The sequence below is a fragment of the Tachysurus fulvidraco genome, chromosome 25, assembly GCF_022655615.1.
Source record: "Tachysurus fulvidraco isolate hzauxx_2018 chromosome 25, HZAU_PFXX_2.0, whole genome shotgun sequence".
Classification (NCBI taxonomy): domain Eukaryota; kingdom Metazoa; phylum Chordata; class Actinopteri; order Siluriformes; family Bagridae; genus Tachysurus; species Tachysurus fulvidraco.
In genome coordinates this window covers 1,770,631-1,797,404 of record NC_062542.1, presented here as the reverse complement: position 1 = coordinate 1,797,404, position 26,774 = coordinate 1,770,631, and the positions used below count along the sequence as shown (strand labels likewise).

At 42.7% G+C, this 26,774-nt stretch overlaps 1 protein-coding gene across 3 annotated transcripts in view; it reads right to left on the bottom strand.

Annotated features, from left to right (window-relative positions):
• sv2a (synaptic vesicle glycoprotein 2A) overlaps positions 1 to 25,776 on the bottom strand; it is a 35,008-nt gene extending 9,232 nt beyond the window's left edge. The window contains exons 1-4 of one of the 3 annotated variants that reach the window (XM_047808408.1): positions 25,603 to 25,776; positions 7,524 to 8,234; positions 1,017 to 1,197; positions 720 to 871 (exon numbers count right to left, since the gene is read on the bottom strand). In XM_047808408.1, the coding sequence (XP_047664364.1) occupies positions 720 to 871; positions 1,017 to 1,197; positions 7,524 to 8,124 (934 nt within the window). In that variant the 5' untranslated portion in view covers positions 8,125 to 8,234; positions 25,603 to 25,776. Of the gene's footprint in view, positions 1 to 719; positions 872 to 1,016; positions 1,198 to 7,523; positions 8,235 to 9,408; positions 9,656 to 12,566; positions 12,699 to 25,602 lie in introns of those variants that run through there. The other 2 variants (XM_047808409.1, XM_047808410.1) reach the window with 2 other exon arrangements.
• Between the last annotated feature and the right edge of the window lie 998 nt (positions 25,777 to 26,774).

The window sequence follows — 26,774 nt, the reverse complement described above, 5'->3', positions numbered from 1 at the left end:
TTTGAGGGTTTTGATAGTTACCATAGTGGGAGATGATGTTATTTGAGGGTTTTGATAGTTACCATAGTGGGAGATGATGTTATTTGAGGGTTTTGATAGTTACCATAGTGGGAGATGATGTTATTTGAGGGTTTTGATAGTTACCATAGTGGGAGATGATGTTATTTGAGGGTTTTGATTGTTACCATAGTGTATGATGATTATTTTTAAAGATTTTAATTGTTACATAGTTGGGGATGAGGGTATTTAATGTGTTTTGAGAATGATCATAGTGGGAGATAATGGCATGTAAAGGTTTCTGATAGTTACCATAGTGGGGGATGATGTTATTTGAGGGTTTTGATAGTTACCATAGTGGGGGATGATGTTATTTGAGGGTTTTGATAGGTACCATAGTGGGAGATGATGTTATTTGAGGGTTTTGATAGTTACCATAGTGGGAGATGATGTTATTTGAGGGTTTTGATAGGTACCATAGTGGGAGATGATGTTATTTGAGGGTTTTGATAGTTACCATAGTGGGAGATGATGTTATTTGAGGGTTTTGATAGTTACCATAGTGGGAGATGATGTTATTTGAGGGTTTTGATAGTTACCATAGTGGGAGATGATGTTATTTGAAGGTTTTGATAGTTACCATAGTGGGAGATGATGTTATTTGAGGGTTTTGATTGTTACCATAGTGGGAGATGATGTTATTTGAAGGTTTTGATAGTTACCATAGTGGGGGATGATGGCCCAGGCCATAGCTGAAGCATAAATTCCCCCAATCATCCAGAACATGCAAAGCCAGCTCAAATGTTCACCACGCTTCTCCTGAGCCAAAAACTCTGAGTAGTAAGAGAAGACTATAGGAATAGACCCTCCAATCCTGTAAGGATAAGGAAAAATCAAGGTAGAAACCGTGTACCAAAGCATTAGCTCTAAGGATTTGTTAGTTTAACTTTTACTATGTCATAAGTAACTATTGCATGTTACGTTCTCCCAAGTGGATCTTTCGGTTCTTGTATACTTACCCAACACCAGAGAGCAGGCGGCAAAACAGGAAGGAGCTGTATCCTTGGACAAAAGAGGAAAAGAAAGCAAAGACACTGTTGATGGAGAGACAGATGAGCAGAGTCTGTCTACGACCAATCCGATCAGCAAGACCTCCCCACACAAAAGCACCCACCATCATGCCCAGGTAGACAATGAGTCCTGAGAGAGAGAGAGAGAGAGAGAGAGAGAGAGAGAGAGAGAGAGAGAGAGAGAGAGAGGGGATTAGATTAAACACAACACAATGTTACCTAGCAACCCATATGAACGTTAACTAAATGCCTTGGTGTGAAAATTCAGCTATTGGATCAAACTGAACTGGATGTCCATGTCATTTAGAATCTGTGAACGAGACATAAATAAGTGACTAAGTCTTTTTAGTTAATTCTGTGATGATTATTTATTTTTTATTTTTTTATGCTTCAGTGTTAATGTAAAAAATATAAACCCCAGGTCCTCTTCAAGAAAAAAGCGCATAGGAGAGCAGCAGCTATTGGAAGTTTTGCAGAAAGTACGATTCCGCATTAACGTGGCTTGGATGCCCGCCGATTGTGTGATTTGGTCCAGCAACGAGTCACACGGGCAACAGCCGAGAAGTCAGGAAGTTGGCAGCGTCTCCATCGACATACTGTCAGTATCCCTAACAGAGCGTGCCTCGCCGGATGACTGTTTTATCGATAATCTTGCCACATTTCTCTGGTTGTCACCGCTGTGGGTCATTTTGCTCGACTGAGGTTTAGGAAGATGTTGTAAAGACGTCCAGATTCACTCCGGAAAACATTCGGGTTCATTCAGTAGTCTGAGCCATGGCAGTTTATCAATGCAATTCTTTCCATTCCTCTTCAGGGACAAACTGAAAACTATATTTTATTCTGAGAAAATATATCTACATATATGATATAGAGGAGACTGATCGTGGCTTGGAGCTGGGAATTTTGTCTGGCACGGCAGCTGACCGTATTGTCATCCTCTCACCTTGGCTACGAGAGCTGGGGATGACAAGAGGATAGAGATCTCATCACCGCATTGCAGCAAAGAGGCCTTTTCACTCAGATAAGGCTCAATAAAGCTCAATAAGCTGGTGTTGATGCTCTGTGTGGCTGTGACTGGAGGTCCCTCAATACCTTTCTGTCAGGCATCTCACGGTGGGTTTTGAGCCTATACTGTCGATCTGTCTGAGAGATCTGCCTTTGTGCTTCATACACTGCATTAGTCTGATGATACGATTGGTTATCGGATTTAATATTAGATTAGAAAACAGACGCATTAATTGGACCGAGTTTCATGCGAGGGCTTGCAGTGTGACTGTTTATAGAATAGTCGTGAGCTCTCTCTCTCACACACACACACACACACACACACATACACACACACACACGTATACAGCTCATGACTGTTCTATAAACAGTCATACCATAGGAAATCGATCACAGTGTAGATATTATAAATACCCTAATACCCTTAAATAGTTATTGAGATGCTGCAGAGAACATTTTTAGAATCTAGGTTTGATAGTTATGCTGAGAAAATGTCTACTGTCCATGTCTACATCCAACATGTTCATCAGATTGTTCAGTTTGGGGTCCTTAAAGGGTTCTACTTAGAACCTGCGATGAAAAGAAAACATTTTTGGCATCCTAAAGAAACTTTAAATTGGCGGATCTTTAATCTTGATCTATTTTTGTTGATGGTACAGAAAACCGAAAGACAAAAAAAAAAAAAATAGAAGAAATAGAATGATTATTATAAAGACATTAACTGGTTAGTGATCAGATCTACAGACAACTGCTAGTTATCTGTAGCTCCTAGTTCTTTAGGAAACAACAAATAATGTTGCTCTTCTCCATACGATCGTTTCTGTAATAACTACATCCCTCTGTAGTTACTGAATAATTCACATACGTGTCTGAAAAACATGCTATAAAACTAATACATGAATAACTGATTTTGACTTTAAATGTAAACGAGAAGAACGATAAAAAAATGAAAGAGTGAAACTGTGCATATTACTGTGTGTTATTTATACAGTGCAGCTGTGATGCGATCGAAACAGCCAATCAGAGCGCGAGCTGTTGCTCGGTAACAAACTAAAAATGGGTGGGGCTACTTCCATCATTCTGGGTGAGTCTCAGAGGAAGAAAAGGGAGGAGGGTGTAGAGACAGCCGAGCTTCTGGTGTGAAGAGAGGACAGAGTGAGAAAGGGAAAGTGTGTGTGTGTGTGTGTGTCTGTGTGTCTGTGTGTGTGCGTGCGTGCATGTGTGTGTGTGCGTGCGTGCATGTGTATGTGTGTGTGTCTGTGTGCATGTGTGTGTGTATGTGTGTGTGTGTGTGTATGTGTGTAAGTGTATGTGTGTGTATGTGTGCGTGTGTATGTGTGCGTGTGTGTGTGTGTGTGTGTGTGTGTGTGTGTGTGTGTGTGTGTGTGTGTGTGTGTGTGTGTAGACGAGTCTCCTGAACAGGAAACTGGGGAGGCTTCAGGCTTAGAAAGTGAAAAACAGAGAGAGAGAGAACTAAATGGAGAGAGAGAAGGGTGTGATGCTATTTATAGAGGGATTTTTTTCTCCGTAATGCGAATGCACTCGTGCACACACACACACACACACACACACACACACACACACACACACACACACACACACACACACACACACACCACACACACACACACCACACACACAGCCTCTCTCTCTCTCTGTTTCTGCAGGGAATAGGCTGCTAAGGACAGAGCTCAGTGAACTGTAGCAGCTCCTCCATCTCTCCCTCTGCTCCACTCAGTAACCTAGCAAAGGTGCTGCACTCGTTCATCGACAAAACAAACAGAACAAACTGTCTGAAGAACCCTGTCCCCTCGCTGTCACTCGTCATGCGCCGTGCTCGCTGCGTCGGGGTTTAGGGGCGAAGGCCAGAATGTGTTTACTGATGACTTCCTAGTGCTCTCATACACACTGTGTGTCCTGCTATTATAGGATAACAGTAACAGCAGGAAGTTACTGACACCGGCTTTCCCAAAGGTTGCCAAACGATTCCAGATTATTAATAATTATAGACCCACATTGTACTATTTTTCTGTTTACAGTTACATTTACTTCAACATATTCGTCTTTTGGGGGGCACGGCGGCTTAGTGGTTAGCACCTTCGCCTCACACATCCAGGGTCGGGGGTTCGATTCCCACCTCCGCCTTGTGTGTGTGGAGTTTGCATGTTCTCCCCGTGCCTCGGGGGTTTCCTCCGGGTACTCCGGTTTCCTCCCCTGTCCAAAGACATGCATGCTAGGTTGATTGGCATCTCTGGAAAATTGTCCGTAGTGTGTGTGTTTGTGAGTGAATGAGAGTGTGTGTGCCCTGTGATGGGTTGGCACTCCGTCCAGGGTGTATCCTGCCTCGATGCCCAATGACACCTGAGATAGGCACAGGCTCCCCGTGACCCGAGAAGTTCGGATAAGCGGTAGAAGATGAATGAATGAATGACTGCAGTAGATGTTCAGTAGATTTAGTAAACTCAACACATCCTACAGAACGTTATGTAGGTTTCAAACGCAGCATCGAGAAAAGGGACGCAAAGGGAGAATTAGAGAAAAATGTATTTGCTAAAGAGTTTATTTAGAAAGGCATTCTGGATGCATGAATTAAAATGCTGAATTAATAATGAATTGAATCATAATGTCTCTACAGAATTTAATCTTGTAAACGAAACTCTGAACCGTTGGAGTCGGCGATAAACGAGCTCGCTGCTGTGGATGTGTGTGAAATGATGTGGAATGAAGATGAGCGAGCTTTGTGTGCAGAGTACGAGAATTCTGCATGTCTGTGTCGCTCGTTCTGATCAGTCGGTGACATGTCATATCACACACACACACACACACACACACACACACACACACACACACACGTGTTACGTTTTTGCATATCTCATTATTATATAGCTAAATGCTAAATGTCTACGTCTAATCCTAACCTTCACCTCTAGAACTACAGTAATACGACTGTTGTAGCTCTCCCTCCTACATGTTATACCTTCTGAGATGTTTTTTCTTCTGCTTGACATGTTTGTAGAGGACGGTATCTGAATTTCCATATCCTGACTTCCTGTCAGCTCTCGCACTTCTCTTCTCTCCTCCACGCCATTCGGTGTCAACTCTAGAGACTATAGTGTGAGAAAATTCCCAGATTTCCCAGAAGCATCTGCATGACTTTCTGCATCGATTGGCCGATTACTGTAATGTACAGGCATTCCTAATAAAATGCAGTTTTAAGTTGATATACAATACACAAGGGAAACTAAACCAGATCACAGTATTGTCTAGATATATAAGGATAATCAGAGTAAAACACACACCACAGCACTGTCTTTACTACTTTACCTACTGATCTATTTATTCTCTTTATATCGAAACAAACCTCATGAATGTGACCCGGGCGACCTTTCATTCACGCGTTCTCAGTGAATGAACGTAAAGCAGAGAAGCGTTTCTGTGTAATTACACCATATTGGAGGACGTTAACTAAGTAATCTCCATTTTCTCTTACTGCAGCACCGTGGATCTGTGAAACGTTTCCTTTACTGATGGTTAATTATAGCTCTACATGCGTCATCACATTGTAGAGGCGAGAGAGAGAGAGAGAGAGAGAGAGAGAGAGAGAGAGAGAGAGAGGGTGAGTGAGTGAGAGTGAGTGAGAGAGAGTGAGTGAGAGAGAACGAGAGAGAGAGAGTGAGTAAGAGAGAGAGACAAAAAGAGAGAGGGAGAGAGAGAGCTACGAGAGAGCAGATTGTGACTGAGTGCAGTGATCTCTCGAGAGTGCGAGACTCGGCTGTCGTAGATACGCGCTGATAGCGCTCTCGGCGCGCGCGCTCGCTCTCGGTGCGCGATGCGCGCGGCTCCGCTCTCTTCTGCGCGCGCGCGTGCGCCGCGTGCGCGCGACTCGTGCGCGCGCGCGCGCGCGCTCGTGTGTGCGCGCGCGCGCGCGCGCGCGCGCACGCGCGTGTGCGCGCTCGTGCGCGCGCGCGCGCGCGCGCGCGCGCGCGTGTGTGTGGTGCGCGCGCGCGCGCGCGCGCCGCGCGCCTCGTGCGCTCGTGTGCGCGCGCGCGCGCTCGTGTGCGCGCGCGCGCGCGCGCTTGGCGCGCGCGCGCGTGCGCCGCGCGCGCGCGCGCGTGCGCGCGCGCGCGCGCGCGCGCGCTCGTGCGCTCGTGTGCCGCGCGCGCGCGCTCGTGTGCGCGCGCGCGCGCGCGCTTGCGCGCGCGCGCGCGCGTGCGCGCGCGCGCGCGCGCGTGCGCGCGCTCGTGTGCGCGCGCGCGCGCGCGCGCTCGTGCGCTCGTGTGCGCGCGCGCGCGCGCGCGCGCTCGTGCGCGCGCGCGCGCGCGCGCGCGCGCGCGCGCGCGCGCGCTCGTGCGCGCTCGTGTGGTGCGCGCGCGCGCGCTCGTGCGCTCGTGTGGTGTGTGCTCGCGCGCGCCCGCGCGCGCGCGCTCGCGCTCGCGCGAGCGCGCGGGCGCGAGAGAGAGAGAGAGAGATAGATAGCAGGCCGTGTGCTTTGCTGTGTGTTCTCCCCACGTCGGAGCTGACAGATGGTGTACTGGGCGTGAAATGGGAACGGACATCAGCCTGCAGGAAAATACCATCAACTACGCTCTGAGATCTCAACTGGCACAGGAGGGATAAATAAATATGTGTGTGTACAGTACACTACATGTTTTACAGAATCATTTGCAACTGCTTAAGGAAATACAATCACTTACGAACACATTTGCTAATGAAAAGCGCTGGTGAATTACACGCTAATGATTTTATTCTTTGTTTTGGTTTTTTCGTCTACGAGCTACTGCACATTTTAATCAGGATTTTACACAGACCAAAATTAAATACCATCATTTCTTATTCGTGTTTGTCCTATTAAAGTGTAACAGTCCCTTATTCCTGCACTAAAGACTTTTATATTTACTCAGATTTCCAACAATCCGTACCCGATATGACCACATGACGTACCAGATGACATACAGATGTGACTAAAGAACATCTGTGCGAATGAAAAATGAAGGCCATGTTTTTAAAAACCTTCTGTTTAAAGGACAAACACACAAGACATCTTTACCTTCAACCTTATTAAAAATGGCAGGATTTATGAATATTCATGAATATGTTATTTCCTTCTACATCTCATAGAGTAGCTACACAGCTAGCTTGGAGATTTCAGTAACTGATAAATAAATCTACTGCAGTCATAACAACCAAGTTCCAGCCAAAATATAACCAAATTTACAATAACAACCAAGTTTAGACAAAAATATCCCGCTGTCATAACAATGACTCATTTCACTAGTAGCTAGCTTACAGAGCATCGACTTAACGCTTCATCAAAACATGTTGATTGTTTTCCATTAACTTCACCTCCAAATTGTGTTTTATTCCTTACTTATTTGCGATGCCGGTCGTCTTTTCATCTTTCTACTGCGCCTTTGCTGAAAACAAATTTAAATGAGCTGACAGATGACTTACCCAGCATGCCTTTATTAGGCTCCGACAGGCACATGTCCTTCTCGGCACTGGGCAACACGAAACCAACCACAAAGATCTCCACGCCGTCGGCCATGAGCGCCAGCCCCAGCACGAAGTACAGCGTCCACTGGAAACGTCCGTGGCCGCACTCCTGCAGGATGGTCTCATATTGCTGCGCCAGCTCCTCCTGATCCTTGCGCCTCTCGCCCTCGAACTGCGCCAAGTCACGGAGCTGCGCCCGTGCTGCTCCGGCCGCATGGCTGTCCACCTTGCCTGCTGACGAGTCTTGTCGCGGGATGCCCTGGTACTCGCCCTCGTAGATCTCGTCGTCCTCGTCGTGGCCCTCGGTAGAGTCACTGTGCGCGGCATCATCGTCATCGTTGGCACGGCTGTTGCTGCGGTAGTAGCTCCCGTCCTGCGCCTGCACCGGGTAATCGTCGTCATCGTCCTCCTCGAAGCGCGCGTACGATCGCTTGGTATACTCATCAGAAACGCGGTCCACGTGACGGCCTACTTTCTTCCCCGCCTGCCGTTTCACTTCCTTGGCGATGTCCTTGGCTCCCTTGATGAAGGCCGTTCGGTCTCGGTAGCCCTCGTCCATGTTGATGAGATCTGTGCTGGAGCGAACGCTTGCTGTGGTGGTCACAGAAGGACCCTTAGCATGTAGCAGATAAGTATCTGGAGTTTAAAACCCTTGTCGGCGTCAGTCACCTGCAGCACAACCACACGAAATGTTATTATATACAACAATCGGTTTAAAACAGATACACAGATTAGGCACTGGTGTGTTACTTATCTAGTCAACTGCATAAAGCAAACGATTAAACATGGCTAAAATGAGATGCTAATGCTCAGAGATGTCAACATTTACAGAAAAGGCGATTCACTGAAATGTAAAAGACGTGAAAGATGCACAATTGCAGACTCGCCTTTAACATACAGATTTTTTTAGGGTAAAATTCTCATTGGCAAAGTTTCCACCTCTAAAAAAACATTTCTGGTTGATCGTCTGGAATAAAACGCTAATATACTTTATATATATATTTTTAAACCTTTATAGAAAAATGCAGCTATGTAAACTTTGCGCTTATATCAGGAATCTACTGTAGCATGTTGCTAGCTGCAAGAAAATCATTTCAACTTTGAGAAAGTAATTGAAGTATTACAAAATAAACCAGGAAGACGAGTCACCTCGAATCAGCCGATGCAGCATTTGTGGAGATTTTTGTACACATTAAACTAACTAGCTAACCTGGTTAGCTAATGTAGTCACAATTATAGCACAACAGCAAATAGCTAAAATGATCTCAACGCTAACACGTTCAACCTGCTATCAGTTAAGCTAAATAGTGTACGGATTAAATGGCCGTTCGTTAGCGAGACTGATTATGATGACAAACTGATATCTTGTGTTAGTATATCCTGTAAAATTTCATGACCATGTTCTGGAGCAGCGTGTTCAGTTACTGTATACAATCCATGATGGATGCAGTGAAATAAAAGGTCATGGTTATTAACTGAATTGATGAATAGTGGTGTGTGTGTGTGGGGGGGGGGGGGTATTAAAGTGCTGTGAGCTGTGAAAACAAATATCTGAGGGACGTCTAAACCAGACTCATTATTCTGAGGACCATCGACTGGTCATAGGCTTTTTTTTTTTTTTTTTATTGGCACAAGCCAAGGTCCTGCATTTAACCTTGGCCTTTCTCTCTCTTTCTCTCTCTCTCTCTCTCTCTCTCTCTCTCTCTCTCTCTCTCTCTCTCTCTCTCTCTCTCTGTGATTTTAGTCTTTAAAGCACTGTGCTGTGAATCTGACAGCTACTTGAACAACCAGAGCAACAATAAAGCACCCAGTGGGAAGTTAAGATAAACTTGGCCTTCATCACCATGTTCTTGTTGTGATGTAGATCATTACGCAGCATCAGCGGGGCAGACGAGTACATGAAGGTGTAGAGCAGGAGACAACACAGGCTGTACATTGAACATCTCCGTCTGTCTTTCTGTTCTCTCATTCGTTCATGTCACAGGGGATGGTCTCTCTGCCGTGTTCCTCTTTACAAATAGATCTTATCATCTTGGCTGAGCATGCTGGGATTTCTCCTCTCACCTTTCTCACCACACCGCGTCCCCAGAGATAACGAGGCAGCCAAATGCCCCCCCAACCACCACCCCCAGCTCCTAGAGAAAAAGACAAACGAGGACGCTGCTCTTTTCAACATGTGTGTGTGTGTGTGTGTGTGTATGTTTGAGCAGAGCATGTACCTCGAAGATAACTGCCTCGTGTCGTTCCACTGATAACCGAACACACAACAGCAGAATAATTACAGAGCTGTGCTTTTATTAAACACGCCTTCGATTAAACACAAACAGAGCCACAGCTTGTTAACGTCGGTCCATTTATTAATCTATTAATGAGTCTGTTGTTGTGAACTGAGCACCTCATTCCCACGTACACAGTTCAGCTGCTGTGTGATTTTTATAGGATTTATATTTTTAAATGTTGTTTATTACCTGCTTTATTGTCACAGGTATGATCAAATAACATGTTTACCCTTTAATGAAATATATATTTTTTTAAATCAAAATACATAAAGATGTAAATAAAATCAATTTAAAAAAATGTAAAATGGGGCAAATAAATATATATTTTTAAAATAATTACCTAATAATTCAAAATTAAATAAATAGTTAAATAAATACATTACCAGATAAACAGATAGAAATAAAGAAAGAGAGAAAGAGGAATGGTATTAGTATGTATGCTCTGTGTTCAGAGAGCTAGTTGTGGTTATGAATAATTTATTACTACGTCCAGCTCTGTTTGGTTTTCCTCTCACGTAACCCTTCGGGCTTCACTGTACACGTCACATCCGGCTCTGCACACGTTCGCCTGCACACGCCGTGTATTATCAGGCTACTGTTTGTTTTCCATCTGGTTACCTGGCCGACAGGTGTGACCCGCACTGCAGCTGTTCAGCAGTGACTTCATCACCATGATATATTACTGAGAAAGCAGCAAATCTGCAGCACTTACATACAGCTTCATCAAAAACGCACAGAATCACAAGATTACAGACATCTGAAAGATAATTACATGTAAAGTGAATTAAAATTAGCTACATTTCAGCTCCAATGTCACCATCTTAGCAGAAATCTCTTTAATATTAGCTGTTTCACCTTCAGTGGAGAACTGAAACCAAACAATAGCACACTAGCTAACATTAGCCAAAAGCAGCTTTTAGCTATGTAAAGAAAACATACAGTATAGGTTTGCTAGCAGGCTACGTAACGTTAGGCTTTTATATCGTGTAAATAAGCATCCAAGATTTATTTTAGTTTTTAATGTTAACTATTTATAATTTAATGGCATTCACTGACAAGCTAGTTAACACTAGGCTGTGTTATACCTACATCCATAATAGCTATAACACAAGCTAGTTAACGCTAGGCTGTGTTATAGCTATATCTGTAATAGTTATAACACAACCTAGTTAACGCTAGGCTGTGTTATACAGTAGCTACATCCGTAATAGCTATAACACGAGCTAGTTAACGCTAGGCTGTGTTATAGCTACATCCGTAATAGCTGTAACACAAGCTAGTTAACGCTAGGTTGTGTTATACCTACATCCATAATAGCTATAACACAAGCTAGTTAACGCTAGGCTGTGTTATAGCTATATCTGTAATAGTTATAACACAACCTAGTTAACGCTAGGCTGTGTTATACAGTAGCTACATCCGTAATAGCTATAACACGAGCTAGTTAACGCTAGGCTGTGTTATAGCTACATCCGTAATAGCTGTAACACAAGCTAGTTAACACTAGGCTGTGTTATACCTACATCCATAATAGCTATAACACAAGCTAGTTAACGCTAGGCTGTGTTATAGCTATATCTGTAATAGTTATAACACAACCTAGTTAACGCTAGGCTGTGTTATACAGTAGCTACATCCGTAATAGCTATAACACGAGCTAGTTAACGCTAGGCTGTGTTATAGCTACATCCGTAATAGCTGTAACACAAGCTAGTTAACGCTAGGATGTGTTATAGCTGCATCCGTAATAGCTATAACACAAGCTAGTTAACGCTAGGCTGTGTTATAGCTATATCTGTAATAGTTATAACACAACCTAGTTAACGCTAGGCTGTGTTATACAGTAGCTACATCCGTAATAGCTATAACACGAGCTAGTTAACGCTAGGATGTGTTATAGCTGCATCCGTAATAGCTATAACACAAGCTAGTTAACGCTAGGCTGTGTTATAGCTACATCCGTAATAGCTATAACACAAGCTAGTTAACGCTAGGCTGTGTTATAGCTACATCCGTAATAGCTATAACACAAGCTAGTTAACGCTAGGCTGTGTTATAGCTACATCCGTAATAGCTATAACACAATCTAGTTAACGCTAGGTTGTGTTATAGCTACATCCGTAATAGCTATAACACAAGCTAGTTAATGCTAGGCTGTGTTATAGCTACATCCGTAATAGCTATAACACAAGCTAGTTAACGCTAGGCTGTGTTATACAGTAGCTACATCCGTAATAGCTATAACACAAGCTAGTTAACGCTAGGCTGTGTTATAGCTACATCCGTAATAGCTATAACACAATCTAGTTAATGCTAGGTTGTGTTATAGCTACATCCGTAATAGCTATAACACAAGCTAGTTAATGCTAGGTTGTGTTATAGCTACATCCGTAATAGCTATAACACAAGCTAGTTAACGCTAGGCTGTGTTATACAGTAGCTACATCCGTAATAGCTATAACACAAGCTAGCTTTTACATGTCTACGTCTCGGTACCGAGCCACCACCGCTAGGAGGCGAAAATGCATCAAATTCATTGTAACTTCATTGTAACTTTTAAGCATTAAATCCTCTAAATACACGGTTAAATTATATACTGTTTGAAAGCTTAGACTCTCAGGATTTTATTAAGCGCACACACACAGCATAATATGATTTATAGTAATTTAACCATTTGATAGAAAATTGAACTAGGTGGCGCTAGTTCGATCTGTTTACTCACTTTTAAACGCTGGTCTTTAAATTTCCCTTTCTTCACATTGTCACTAATGTTAATGTATTTTCCAAAACAAATGCTTGTAAAAATCCCCGAGAGTCCAAAAAACTTGAAAATGTAATCCTTTTAATCCAAAACGCTTTGCTCGCTTCACAAGAATTATGTGTTTGACCGGAAACTGAACACGAAGCTTCACTTCCGCCCTTTGTTGGACTCCTACGTCTCATTGGACACATACCAAAATTTCAAAACGCGTCAGATTTGTAGTCGAGGATGTGACGAAGCAAACAAGCCCTCGCATGAGCCAACCAGTGCCTGTGCGGCCGAGATAGGCAGCTAAGAAGCCAATGAGGTCTCTCCATGCTATGTGGGTGACCCGCCCTTTGACTGACATTTGCTCCGTCCAGTAGCGATTTGATGTTTCGCGAGCATCATAGCTCTTTAGCCAATAAGGAGACGATTCCAACGAGATGCAACATGATACATCTGGTGAGTTCGGGCTGTGCAATAAGCGTGCGCATATTAATTTTTTTCAGCTTTATTGCGCAATTCTCGAACGTTTCACACTCTCACACCTCAGGGTGTCAGTTTACAGGCATTTTTTCAAAACAGAGTTATAGGCAGAGGGGTTCTCTTTGTTATAGGACTTTTGAACTAAGCATGCAGTCCTTTTATACAAAGTTATACAGTAAAAAAAATAAACAAGAAAAACCTGAACAGACGGACATGTCCATAGAAAAATATTCATATAAAATCCATTTTTGAGTCTTTTGACTTCATTTTTTTTTTGGTGAAAGCCAAGACATGTGGCTATGGCCCTCAGTTGTTGTTTACCAACCAGAATTAAATACAGCAATGTATGTAATCAGTTTATCAGGTAAACAACTCAGACGGAAATAAACACCCTCCATTCTAGCCTCTATAACTCTGTGTCAGTAAGGCTTAGAATCAAGCTGACACTTGTGTCGGAAACTAGAGACTCTCTTCTTTCCAATGAGACCAAGCTCACCTCTGTGTGTCAAAGTATATGGGAGCTGTACCACTTTTTATGTGGGTATGTCATCTAGGTGAAAATCATGAAAATGGGGGGGCGACAGGTATTAATGCTAGGTTGTGTTATAGCTACATCCGTAATAGCTAACATTCAGCTGAATAAAACTCATGGCTTCTGTTAATACAATGTTCTTTAATGTCCAATATCTTTTAGAGATGAATCTATGCAGAGGCAGTGAGGATTTAGTCAGAACTTTAAGTAGCTAACTTTAGCAGATAGCTAGAATATAATGCAGAAATTATTACATCATGAGCCTGAGCTATCAAGCTAATCCTGAGGAGAAAATTACTGAACTGCGCTCTGATGGATGAAATGTAATGTTCGAGGGAAACAGTAAAGAAATGATGTGTGACTGTTAGTGCTTGTTATAAAAATTAAACGTATCGCAGGTTTCAAAGCGATCATTCGATCGATCTTCCTCAATGTCCTGCAAAGTCAAGCCAGAGTCTGATCCATACACCAAATGCATTATTGATCGTTATTGATTGAGGTCTGATGATGTGAAACCCTAAACGTGTTGTGCTGCAGCAGCGAGCGAGAGAGAGAGAGAGAGAGAGAGAGAGAGAGAGAGAGAGAGAGAGACTTAGTGAGTGCTTCGCCGACATCCTCTGTGCTAATGACTCAGCAGGGAGCAGTCCTCTTCCTCTGAGTGGAACACTTACATTTCAATTAGTCTTGAGGAAACACATCAGAGCAGCTAAGTAAAAGCAAGAGATCCAGCAGTGACCGATCGGTGCAGCCATAACGTCGGATGGCTTCTGCTTCGGCTTCTGTGATGCAGTTTATTCTGAAGTAACGAAGCTCTGTAAGCTTTGCCTCTTTTACTATTTCTGAGCCAAAGCTCAGGCTATAAAGGGCGCTCACTTGCTGAGGTTCTCCAGCTAATAGTGATGAGGACAGGAGCTGATCAGAGACCAGCAGCAGTGATAGGAAGCGTCTCCTGCACACCTCATTAGGAATGACTCGATCGTGTCGGGTTGGGAAAGCGGCAGCTCTCGTTTAGCGCTGATTAAAGACCTAATTAAGTCATCGAATGTTTTTGTTTTTTTTAAAGCCGCATTGATGGTGCCTCTGGGAATGCAGAGCTTCTCTGAGACGCCTAGAAGGCTACAGAAGAGCGACACGATGTGACAGCGAGCGGAGAAAAAAAGGAGTCGCTGCAGCAAAGTGTGCTGGTGGTGCTGATAATCTCCCGGGAACAGAATGAGGAATTCCCAACATGGAGTGAAGAAACTGGAGACAGAGAGTGATGGTGATATAACACAGGGTTCCACCAAATCACAAAGCTCCTGATAGGAATGCTGGGATGGTTTTCAGCACTAATACACACTTTTACCTCAGGAACGAGACAAGAAAAAAGGCAGGCTGAAAACATCCAGAAAAGTGCTGAAAATATCCACCGAGGCATGACGTTCCTGAGCTGCCGTGAGCCGCTCCAGATTAGCTGTAACGCTAATTCACACTCGGAGGCTCATGTGGCGTCTGCACTTGTCTCAGAGGAAGCACGTGTTAGCCTTCACCTTCCACACCGGGAAAGAAACAGCTAGTAGCCGGAAACTGAGAAATTGTCAAACTGGGAGAAAATGGAGTGCTATTTTTTTTTAATATGATAAACTAGTGACGAAAGCACGACACCCACACCAGAGAAATCTGAGTTCAATTTAACTCTGAGTGCACATGCAGGAAATTGGTCATTTTGCCGGGCAGATGAATGAAACCCAGGGGGAGATTTCCCAATTAGTCGAGTTTACTCGAGCCAGATCCAATAGAAAGAAAAAAACAGGCTGTCAAATTCATAGCCTGGCTCTAAAGGGTCTAAACCAGGCCCCGTAATTAAATAAACACAGCTCTAAATCGCAAGCGTGATATCACGTACTTACAAAGAAATATGCTTAACTGTCATGAAACGGAGGCGACGCCGGGTGCAGATTTTTTTGACCTTACAAAAAGTGTGACGCATCAGAACACAGGTGTGAGTGAGGGGGGACGTGTGGTATGGTCACGTGACTCCCTGGTGCCGATGGATAATGTAGTTTTCCGTAGATTTCCGCATCAACATAACGACTACTAGCGCTTTATCCATTTTTTATTTGTAGACCACGTTACAAACTCTTCTGATTTTTCATGTCACTTCAGTAGTTTTTGTAGACATTATTTCTATTTTTCTGCAGTGTGATTATGTGTTTCATTCATTCATCTTCTACCGCTTATCCGAACTTCTCGGGTCACGGGGAGCCTGTGCCTATCTCAGGCGTCATCGGGCATCGAGGCAGGATACACCCTGGACGGAGTGCCAACCCATCGCAGGGCACACACACTCTCTCATTCACACACACACTCACACACTACGGACAATTTTCCAGAGATGCCAATCAACCTACCATGCATGTCTTTGGACCGGGGGAGGAAACCGGAGTACCCGGAGGAAACCCCCGAGGCACGGGGAGAACATGCAAACTCCACACACACAAGACGGAGGCGGGAATCGAACCCCCGACCCTTGAGGTGTGAGGCGAAGGTGCTAACCACTAAGCCCCTCATTATGGGTTTTGTAGGTAAAATGCATTCAGATTGTACACTGAGATAAATACAGGAAAACAATCAGCATTAAGAGCAGGTCTTGATGTATTATTGGTCTGTTAAAATAACGTGAGTCTCAGACCGAGAGTCACAGACCGAGCTGATCAGCAGCCGCTCTCTCGTTTCTGTTAGTTTTGCATATCACATGCTAAATGGTATAAAATATGTACTGGCTTCCATCGAGCACATAAATGTCAAACATGATAATCCAGACAGGGCACAGAGCTTAACCTGGTCTGATGCGCCTTTCTCTTTGAACCAGCTAATCACACTGATAATCCTTCTGTTGGAGGTTTGGGCTTTAGAGATGAACCGAGTGGATGTTCGTGTGGTCACACAGATAGCACAACTCCACAAATCCACAATGTACCAGACTGTAGGTGTGAGTGGATCAGTCGCAGCCCGCCAATTAAACCAGAAGGAGAAAAGGAGAAAAGGCGATGCTTACGGCTTTCGTTTACATAAAAAATATAAAAACTCGCATAATGAAAGCCTCGTTTGGCCGTGATGAGTCACAGCATCTCGCTCGGAACGCTATCATCGTCTCCCACCGCCAGCTCCACATCACACACCCACACACACCATCTGATGACCACCTTCCACCCAGATCATCCCTCTGTCCTCGTCGTCCTCCTCACAGCTGGACGGAAACGTCCTTCAGAAGCAAACTACCACACCATAAAGTCCACTCGAATGTTTCTCTCCTAAGTAACTTGACCTGAAAAAGCTCCATGTCATCAGAAAGTCTCTGAACCGTACGTAAAGGACCGTCGTGTCGATTCGTTTTCTATAACAGCGGCTCTGACGACAGTGCAGCCACACGTATAAATGTGTTACCATAGTAACGGCTCGTTCACAAAGACCTGTACAGGAGTCGCGCTTCAGAATGGAAAGGTGTTTCGTATCGTCGTTGACGTGGTGAAGTTTTCTGTGAGGAGAAACGTATCGATGTAACAGATCTGAAGCGTGAATTCGTCCCTCCAAGATTCAGCGATTTTGTTACCACGGAAATTTAAACTGGATCAAAGAAACCGGATTAGACGAAGCAGATGTTACTCATTTCACCCGAGACACCGAGTGTGACATCATCACCACACGTGTTCAAACATTAAAACCATTTTTTAACTGATAAATTAACATTTTCTTGGATTTATTGAGTTAGAAATAAATGTACGAGGCTAAACGGCACTTCAGCACACAGGAGACGTTTGAGACGGAGTCCGGGTTGCTGTAAACATAAAGCTCCACCTGCACAGCTGTAAATAAGCCCAGAAACCTTGAGTGAACGAAATCTAGTTTCATGCAGAGAGGACATTTGAAGGCAGCACTCGTCTCTAAATGCTCTCTACTCTCTCGCTGTCGCCATGGACACGCTCCCTCCATCATGGTGACTACGGCTCGTCCATTTCCACTAAATGAACCCCAGGAAACGCTCACGATCCTGACGAGCCTCTCTTCAGATTTAGAGCTGCCTGTTTTTTTTTTAATCTCCACCAATCAGGTGAGAACAATAACGACTGAATAAGGAATATGAGTCTGGTGAGTATCTGAAGATGAGGAGAAATAAAAAACCTCTTTATTTCCTCATCTTTATTTAATCTTGTTTAGAGATGAAGCTAGGCTAGTGCAGGCTAATCCGCTGATGCTAGCTGACACTTTTTATGGTTATTGTCCGTTACTATGGTAACAGTTTACTTTTTTTTGCGTCTCGGTACCGAGCCACCACCGCTAGGAGGCGAAAATGCATCAAATTCATTGTAACTTTATTGTAACTTTTAAGCATTAAATCCTCTAAATACACGGTTAAATTATATACTGTTTGAAAGCTTAGACTCTCAGGATTTTATTAAGCGCACACACACAGCATAATATGATTTATAGTAATTTAACCATTTGATAGAAAATTGAACTAGGTGGCGCTAGTTCGATCTGTTTACTCACCTTTAAACGCTGGTCTTTAAATTTCCCTTTCTTCACATTGTCACTAATGTTAATGTATTTTCCAAAACAAATGCTTGTAAAAATCCCCGAGAGTCCAAAAAACTTGAAAATGTAATCCTTTTAATCCAAAACGCTTTGCTCGCTTCACAAGAATTATGTGTTTGACCGGAAACTGAACACGAAGCTTCACTTCCGCCCTTTGTTGGACTCCTACGTCTCATTGGACACATACCAAAATTTCAAAACGCGTCAGATTTGTAGTCGAGGATGTGACGAAGCAAACAAGCCCTCGCATGAGCCAACCAGTGCCTGTGCTGCCGAGATAGGCAGCTAAGAAGCCAATGAGGTCTCTCCATGCTATGTGGGTGACCCGCCCTTTGACTGACATTTGCTCCGTCCAGTAGCGATTTGATGTTTCGCGAGCATCATAGCTCTTTAGCCAATAAGGAGACGATTCCAACGAGATGCAACATGATACATCTGGTGAGTTCGGGCTGTGCAATAAGCGTGCGCATATTAATTTTTTTCAGCTTTATTGCGCAATTCTCGAACGTTTCACACTCTCACACCTCAGGGTGTCAGTTTACAGGCATTTTTTCAAAACAGAGTTATAGGCAGAGGGTCTCTTTGTTATAGGACTTTTGAACTAAGCATGCAGTCCTTTTATACAAAGTTATACAGTAAAAAAAATAAACAAGAAAAACCTGAACAGACGGACATGTCCATAGAAAAATATTCATATAAAATCCATTTTTGAGTCTTTTGACTTCATTTTTTTTTTGGTGAAAGCCAAGACATGTGGCTATGGCCCTCAGTTGTTGTTTACCAACCAGAATTAAATACAGCAATGTATGTAATCAGTTTATCAGGTAAACAACTCAGACGGAAATAAACACCCTCCATTCTAGCCTCTATAACTCTGTGTCAGTAAGGCTTAGAATCAAGCTGACACTTGTGTCGGAAACTAGAGACTCTCTTCTTTCCAATGAGACCAAGCTCACCTCTGTGTGTCAAAGTATATGGGAGCTGTACCACTTTTTATGTGGGTATGTCATCTAGGTGAAAATCATGAAAATGGGGGGGCGACAGGTAACAGGTTAGAGATGAAGCTAGGCTAGTGCAGGCTAATCCGCTGATGCTAGCTGACACTTTTTATGGTTATTGTCCGTTACTATGGTAACAGTTTACTTTTTTTTAATTTCTATCATCAAAAAAGGATGTGAATTTTTAACCATACAGATAACCATAATGAGGATCGGAGCAGGTTCGTTAATCAATCAAAAGCTTCAAGCTTTACAACAAAAGAACATGAATGATAAACTGGAATGCTAACCGAATCTCCCTGAACTTCATGCCACTTATTTACATTCGAGACAAAGACACACAAAAGCCCTGGCCATGTTTGGGGAGGCGGCTGACGACAGGTGTGTGTGCACAGGTGAGGCGGGGAATAAAAGGTAAGGGAAATGAGACCGGGACTAAAAATCACCTTTCTGTGTGAGTAATAAAATAAAGATCTGACATTAAGTGCAACTATTTATCTCTCCTTGTGTATGTTAGTTCTCCAGATGCTCTGGGTTTGTAGTTATTTTGGAACTATAGTGGTTTTAATATATAGAAATGATGTGATGAGAGAGCGAGCAAGAGAGAGAGAGAGAGAGAGAGAGAGAGAGAGAGAGAGAGAGAGAGAGAGAGAGAGAGAGGAGAGAGAGAGAGAGAGAGAGAGAGAGAGAGAGAGAGAGAGAGAGAAGGAGAGAGAGAGAGCATCAGTGATGGAAATGACGTCTAACCCCACCTCTAATGCTAACATTAATCCTTTTATAAACAATTGTTTATAGCAGTTAGTGAATCATATACAGTACTGACATTAAAAGGAAATGTCTGGCAGATTCGAGACATTTAATTGTTTTTTTATAACTTTTTATATAATCCATTAGCTAAGCCATTAGCTAGTCCAGAGACCTGACGGATTCGGCTAACTCACGGCAGCTACTGTAGCATGGTCAAATAATATACACAGGGTTTCCCGCAGAAAATTTGTTAGTTAAGGCGGTATGGTTGGGCGGGGGGCGGGGCCAGGGGCGGGGTTTCTTTGTGAGATAGACCACAGACTCTGTACTACGTATAACAATTATTAAAAACAGGCACGTGCAACCTAGCTAGCAGGTGAAGAACTCAAACAACAAAATCACCAGCTAACTTACTTTAAATTTTACTTCGCAAGAACTATAGACTAATACAATAACAGGCTTAAATAAACCCAAAACATAAGTCCACTTACAGTTCTCAGGGACATCTGGCTAGTCATCCTCCAGACAGTGATGGACCACGTCTTTCTCTCATTTCGTCCGTGTGGCGTCCGCGCTATTCTCCGAGATGCACTTGACGGCCTTTTGTGCAGCGGATTTTTTTATTTATACTTGTTAAGGCGGCAGGGTTTCCCAGCTTAGGCGGGCCGCCTGAACTGCAAAGTGCTACGGGAAACCCTGATACAGCATAGTAGCTTATTAGTTAGGATGAAACGAGTCACAGTCGTTATTCTTTGCTTAAGTTTTTCTTATCATCACGCCCTGTTTTTATTTGACAACCACAAAAATCTCCAGAGTTTCAGTCATGAGTTTTTGTTCAATTTGGTTTGGTTTGTTCAGACACACAAAACAAATGTCCATAACAAGCAGGTTTTTATCTGTCTCCATGTGAGAAGAAAACATCACTGATTGCTCCCTGTTTACTGACCCTACTAATCCTCTAAGAAAATGCAGACTAGCTATTAACCTGCACACAAAATCGGCTTATCCCTGGTGCCCAGACTACTGATTTATTCCCAGAGTTTCACGCACGTTTAGTCCTGCAAATTGCTACTGAGAGCTGAAGCTGGACTCAACACAGCAGTATGGATTATAATGAAGTAAGGCATCCTCGGTATCATGAAGACACTCGAGCTTTCTTCTAGACAACTGGGCTATCTTTAAAATTCTCTGAGCTCGACCTGTGGCATACAGAAGCTCTCGCTAGAACTCAGATAGAGAAGCGAAGCCTTTACTCAGGGCACAGTGTATTTTACCCCCAGGAACCGCTTCGTCTCTTCCCGTTCTCACGACTCGCCTGATTCATCTTAATGCTCTACATCTGCCTGGAGCTCGAACGCTTCTGACTCACCTCCTGCTTCAAATCATTTAACATCCCAAAAATAGCTGAATTTTTTCAGCAAAGATGCTGTAGATTTGTACTAAAGAGCTGCCACTGTTATCATAAAGATTGCACGTGAGCTCAGAGCCATGACCATGACTTAGCGCCGCCCTACTGGTCTGTTCATTAGGGACTGGAATTTCTCCCAGATTTCTCTAAAGCTGCTTCATGACACTGAGGATTGTTAAAGTAAATCAGACCTTCAGAGCAACATGCAAATTGTGGGCAGTTTAGGTTTCCTTCAAAAGGTCATATCAAGGTCATAGAGAGATCCAGCCGATATCTGCCGGAGGTCAAAGAGACATTTAAGGGAATAACTGGTTGAGAAGAAATAGCATCAATCTGTCCAGTGTTCAATCTGCTTAACCATTTCAACAAGTATTTCCTCATCTTCATTCAATCTGCATGAAATACATGGAGCTAAACCATAAAAAATATAAAATATAAAATAAAACACACCAAGGTTCTGTTTTTGATTATCTTCATCTAATATTGTTACCTACAAAATCCAATCTGACAGATCTGATTTCCCAAAGGATCCCATCTCCAAACGTAACCCAGATCAAACCCAGAGCACAGAAATAGATTTAACAAACAACCGTCTGGAAGAGCGTCACATGATCTCCACTTTCTGCTTGTGAGGAACAAAACTGCTGTGCTTTCAGTAATCAGTCAGAGCCTCCTGATGGCTCCTCCGAGGGTTCCTCACAGAGAGCAGAATCTCAGCGAAATCAGTCACGAAACATCTCAGAAGGGTTTCTGTGGAGCAGAGGAGCACGAGAAGGAGGAGGAGGATGAAGATGCTGAACGTCTGGATGGTTGTGTTCGTCTGGAGCCCATTAGATTGAGGTGTGGAACGAGCGTTCAGTCGGAGCAGGTGTAAAGAGATTCAGGGTTCATGTAGGGGAACAGCAGCAGTGCATTAGAACTAACTGGGTAATGAACTTTATGTCCTCAATGGGATTATTTTGCTTATTTTTGAAAACTGTAAGGTTGCTGAGAAGACGGTTTTGGATGAAGGATCCGCGTGGGAAAAGCAAGTCTGCTAGTTTTTTTTTGGGATTGTATAAAAAGAGTCCTAGCGCTTCTTATTTTAATGCTCAGGATCAAAATAAAATCTGAGCCATTTTCACCAAAACTGGCTGCAGCAAACGAAGAGAAAGTGTAGGTGCAGACAGAAAGTGTATCTCTGGTGTAGAGAAGCAGGAGGTATACAGTACGTCGTCACATGGAGGACAGCAGTGTGGCATGAAAACAGACTTTCATAGTACATCAATCTGTTAGGTTTTTATTTACAGATATGATAAGACCTGCTGTTGAAGCTGTATTTACATGATGAAGGAAAATGAAATGAATCTGTCAAAAAAGATGTCAGAAGATTTCAAACATTATTTTTTCTGACCGCTCTGTCAGATACTGCCAACATTTCATGGACCTGTGTGTGGGTTTTGAGATGCAGTGAATTTTGGAACAAAACCAATCCCAATAAAATCTCATCCCAGGTCTACAGCAATCATCAGGTAATTCAACCAAGACCCAACATCAGTCATTCGTGTGAATAAAACAGCTACGTCCCACTTTACGTCTTAACTCAAAACAGGCTCATAGAAATACAAAAGCTTGTGAAGAGAAGGATAGTTTCTGTCCATTAGCATGTTAAAGCTGTTAGAGGCCTGCGTCTCGGTACCGAGCCACGACCGCTAGGAGGCGAAAATGCATCAAATTCATTGTAACTTCATTGTAACTTTTAAGCATTAAATCCTCTAAATACACGGTTAAATTATATATTGTTTGAAAGCTTAGACTCTCAGGATTTTATTAAGCGCACACACACAGCATAATATGATTTATAGTAATTTAAACATTTGATAGAAAATTGAACTAGGTGGCGCTAGTTCGATCTGTTTACTCACTTTTAAACGCTGGTCTTTAAATTTCCCTTTCTTCACATTGTCACTAATGTTAATGTATTTTCCAAAACAAATGCTTGTAAAAATCCCCGAGAGTCCAAAAAACTTGAAAATGTAATCCTTTTAATCCAAAACGCTTTGCTCGCTTCACAAGAATTATGTGTTTGACCGGAAACTGAACACGAAGCTTCACTTCCGCCCTTTGTTGGACTCCTACGTCTCATTGGACACATACCAAAATTTCAAAACGCGTCAGATTTGTAGTCGAGGATGTGACGAATCAAACAAGCCCTCGCATGAGCCAACCAGTGCCTGTGCGGCCGAGATAGGCAGCTAAGAAGCCAATGAGGTCTCTCCATGCTATGTGGGTGACCCGCCCTTTGACTGACATTTGCTCCGTCCAGTAGCGATTTGATGTTTCGCGAGCATCATAGCTCTTTAGCCAATAAGGAGACGATTCCAACGAGATGCAACATGATACATCTGGTGAGTTCGGGCTGTGCAATAAGCGTGCGCATATTAATTTTTTTCAGCTTTATTGCGCAATTCTCGAACGTTTCACACTCTCACACCTCAGGGTGTCAGTTTACAGGCATTTTTTCAAAACAGAGTTATAGGCAGAGGGGTTCTCTTTGTTATAGGACTTTTGAACTAAGCATGCAGTCCTTTTATACAAAGTTATACAGTAAAAAAAATAAACAAGAAAAACCTGAACAGACGGACATGTCCATAGAAAAATATTCATATAAAATCCATTTTTGAGTCTTTTGACTTCATTTTTTTTTTGGTGAAAGCCAAGACATGTGGCTATGGCCCTCAGTTGTTGTTTACCAACCAGAATTAAATACAGCAATGTATGTAATCAGTTTATCAGGTAAACAACTCAGACGGAAATAAACACCCTCCATTCTAGCCTCTATAACTCTGTGTCAGTAAGGCTTAGAATCAAGCTGATACTTGTGTCGGAAACTAGAGACTCTCTTCTTTCCAATGAGACCAAGCTCACCTCTGTGTGTCAAAGTATATGGGAGCTGTACCACTTTTTATGTGGGTATGTCATCTAGGCGAAAATCATGAAAATGGGGGGGCGACAGGTAACAGTTAGCCGCTAGCGTATCTATAGCCATCCCATGAGTTTAGTGTCTTCCTATTGGTGGATTTTAAACAAGTGTCATAGCAAAGATACAGAGATCCTCCTCCTAGTTAAATTGGCGGTCAATGATGTACGTCAGAACTCACAATCCAATAACTGATAATTAAACGTAAACCTGCCTCACGATGCATCAAGTTCAGAAATCGATTACATGTTACATTGAGATTGGAAATGAAATTTTCAGAATGAAAAAAAATGATGCTAACATAAATACACAACTATACAACTGGCCTTTAAGGGAAAGTGTTCTGTTTTGTCCAATCACATTGTCATTACTAGCTGATATTTCATCAAGATGTGACATTAGGCATGAACACAATCTCCATCATTCACATGTAGTTTGTTCATTTAGGCCACTTGAGCACAAGGCAAAGCCACTGGCGCTTTATTCATCATCCAATCAGCCCAAAGAATCGTGACTGCATCCTGACTCCATCTCCACAGCTCTACACCTCCACTCCATCTCCGGAGTCTTTTCGACACACAATCGCAAACCAAAATGACAGGCGTTTTAAAAAATAAATAAATAAATAAATAAATAATACACTTCCTTTTTAGCCTCTAGGGAGAAAATCCATCCTGCCATCATCATCATCTTCTTCTTCATCCTCATCTTTAGCTGCTGCAAGGTCATTGCTCGCGTCATGACGGCCAAGCAAAAAAAAAAAAAAGCCGCATTTTTCAGCATGACACACGCAAACACGCGTCTAATCACGCGTTATAACGCCGTTATGAACGCACATGCACAAAAACGCATCAGTTCGGAGGTTTCGGCTGGACATTTTGCCCCAGCGCGAAGGTGAAGGCAGGGGCGAGGCTCAGCATCATCACCAATTAATGCCATAAAACAACCTGTTTAATGAATCCCGCAATCAGTAAAGTGTGTAAACACGTTCACACGGTGACATAATCATCAACCGCAATTAGGGAGAAATCGATGAATTACAAAATGCACAATTATTCTTCGGGACCTGAGAAAAAAAATAACCTTATTTTTCTAAACAGACCTTTTTTTTTTTTTGTCTTCTTCTTCCTTTTTTTTTTTTTTTTTTTTTTTTTTTGACGTTTTTCCCAACTCGAATGCAGTCCTAGAGCTTTTCATACAGTACGTGCTGCAATTCTATTCTTATTTCTATAGTGTCATTTTTATTATTTAAAGAAATGATAGTAATAGCTGGAATCTGACAGTAAATTACCTTCTTCATTAACACTTACCTGGGTTTGTTGTGTCTTGTTTCTTTGTGTCTTCCCGTTAATCTCGGCTTGAGGATTTATCTGTTTGGAAATGGAGTGTTTTCTTTAAAAAAAAAAATCTGTGGTCTGTATAATGCCTAAGGTCCTCAGTTTCCCGTGTAACAGGAGAACAGCGCTCCCCTACAACACCGACACTTCCCTCCTCCCTCCTCTATTCCAGACTAGGACTGTACCATTCTCACACAGAACAGGGGGGGACACACGAATCAAAGACAAAATCAACGTCATTTTATCTTTTCAATAACGTAATCATATTCTCATCATTCAAAGCTACACGTTCAATCATTCTACAGACGTTTTATGACTATATAAAGTGCTATTATATTACTCTAATACACGCGCTTACACTATTATATGAAGTGTTATGAAGTGTTATGATATACCGCTATGGTTACGATCTGTACATACATAAAATACTAATATACTATGCAGTGTGTATTGTTCGACGTCATTAGTGGAACAGTCTGCGCACATGGACACTAATGATGCGCCCTGCGTAGTGCGCATGCGTGGCGCGCATCTCTGGTCATGGAGTCTGGTGCAGGGCTTTTGGCGTCGTGTCTAACGCACATCACATTCTCATCTCAACACGCTGCTGAAGGAGAACCTTCTGTCTGACGAGTGAGAGAGAAAATAAAAAGACAAAAAAATAATAATAATATGCATCACATTATGCACGTGACAGATTTTGATGAAGATAAAACTCGCACAGGAAATGCACGTGATGCTGGGTGGTGATAAATAATGACAGTGGAGATGTCACAGGAGCCACACACAACAACAACAACAACAACAACAACAACAACAATAACAACAACCACACTGAATCTAAAATCTAAATACTAAAATGCAATAATAATAACAATAATAAGAATACAAATAACAATAATAATAATAATAACAGCAACAATAATAATAAAAACAATAATAATAATTACAACAACAACAATAATAATACTCAATCAATCAATCAATCAATAAATCAATCAATCACTTTCTACCGCTTATCCGAACTTCTTGGGTCACGGGGAGCCTGTGCCTATCTCAGGCATCATCGGGCATCGAGGCAGGATACACCCTGGACGGAGTGCCAACCCATCACAGGGCACACACACACTCTCATTCACTCATAC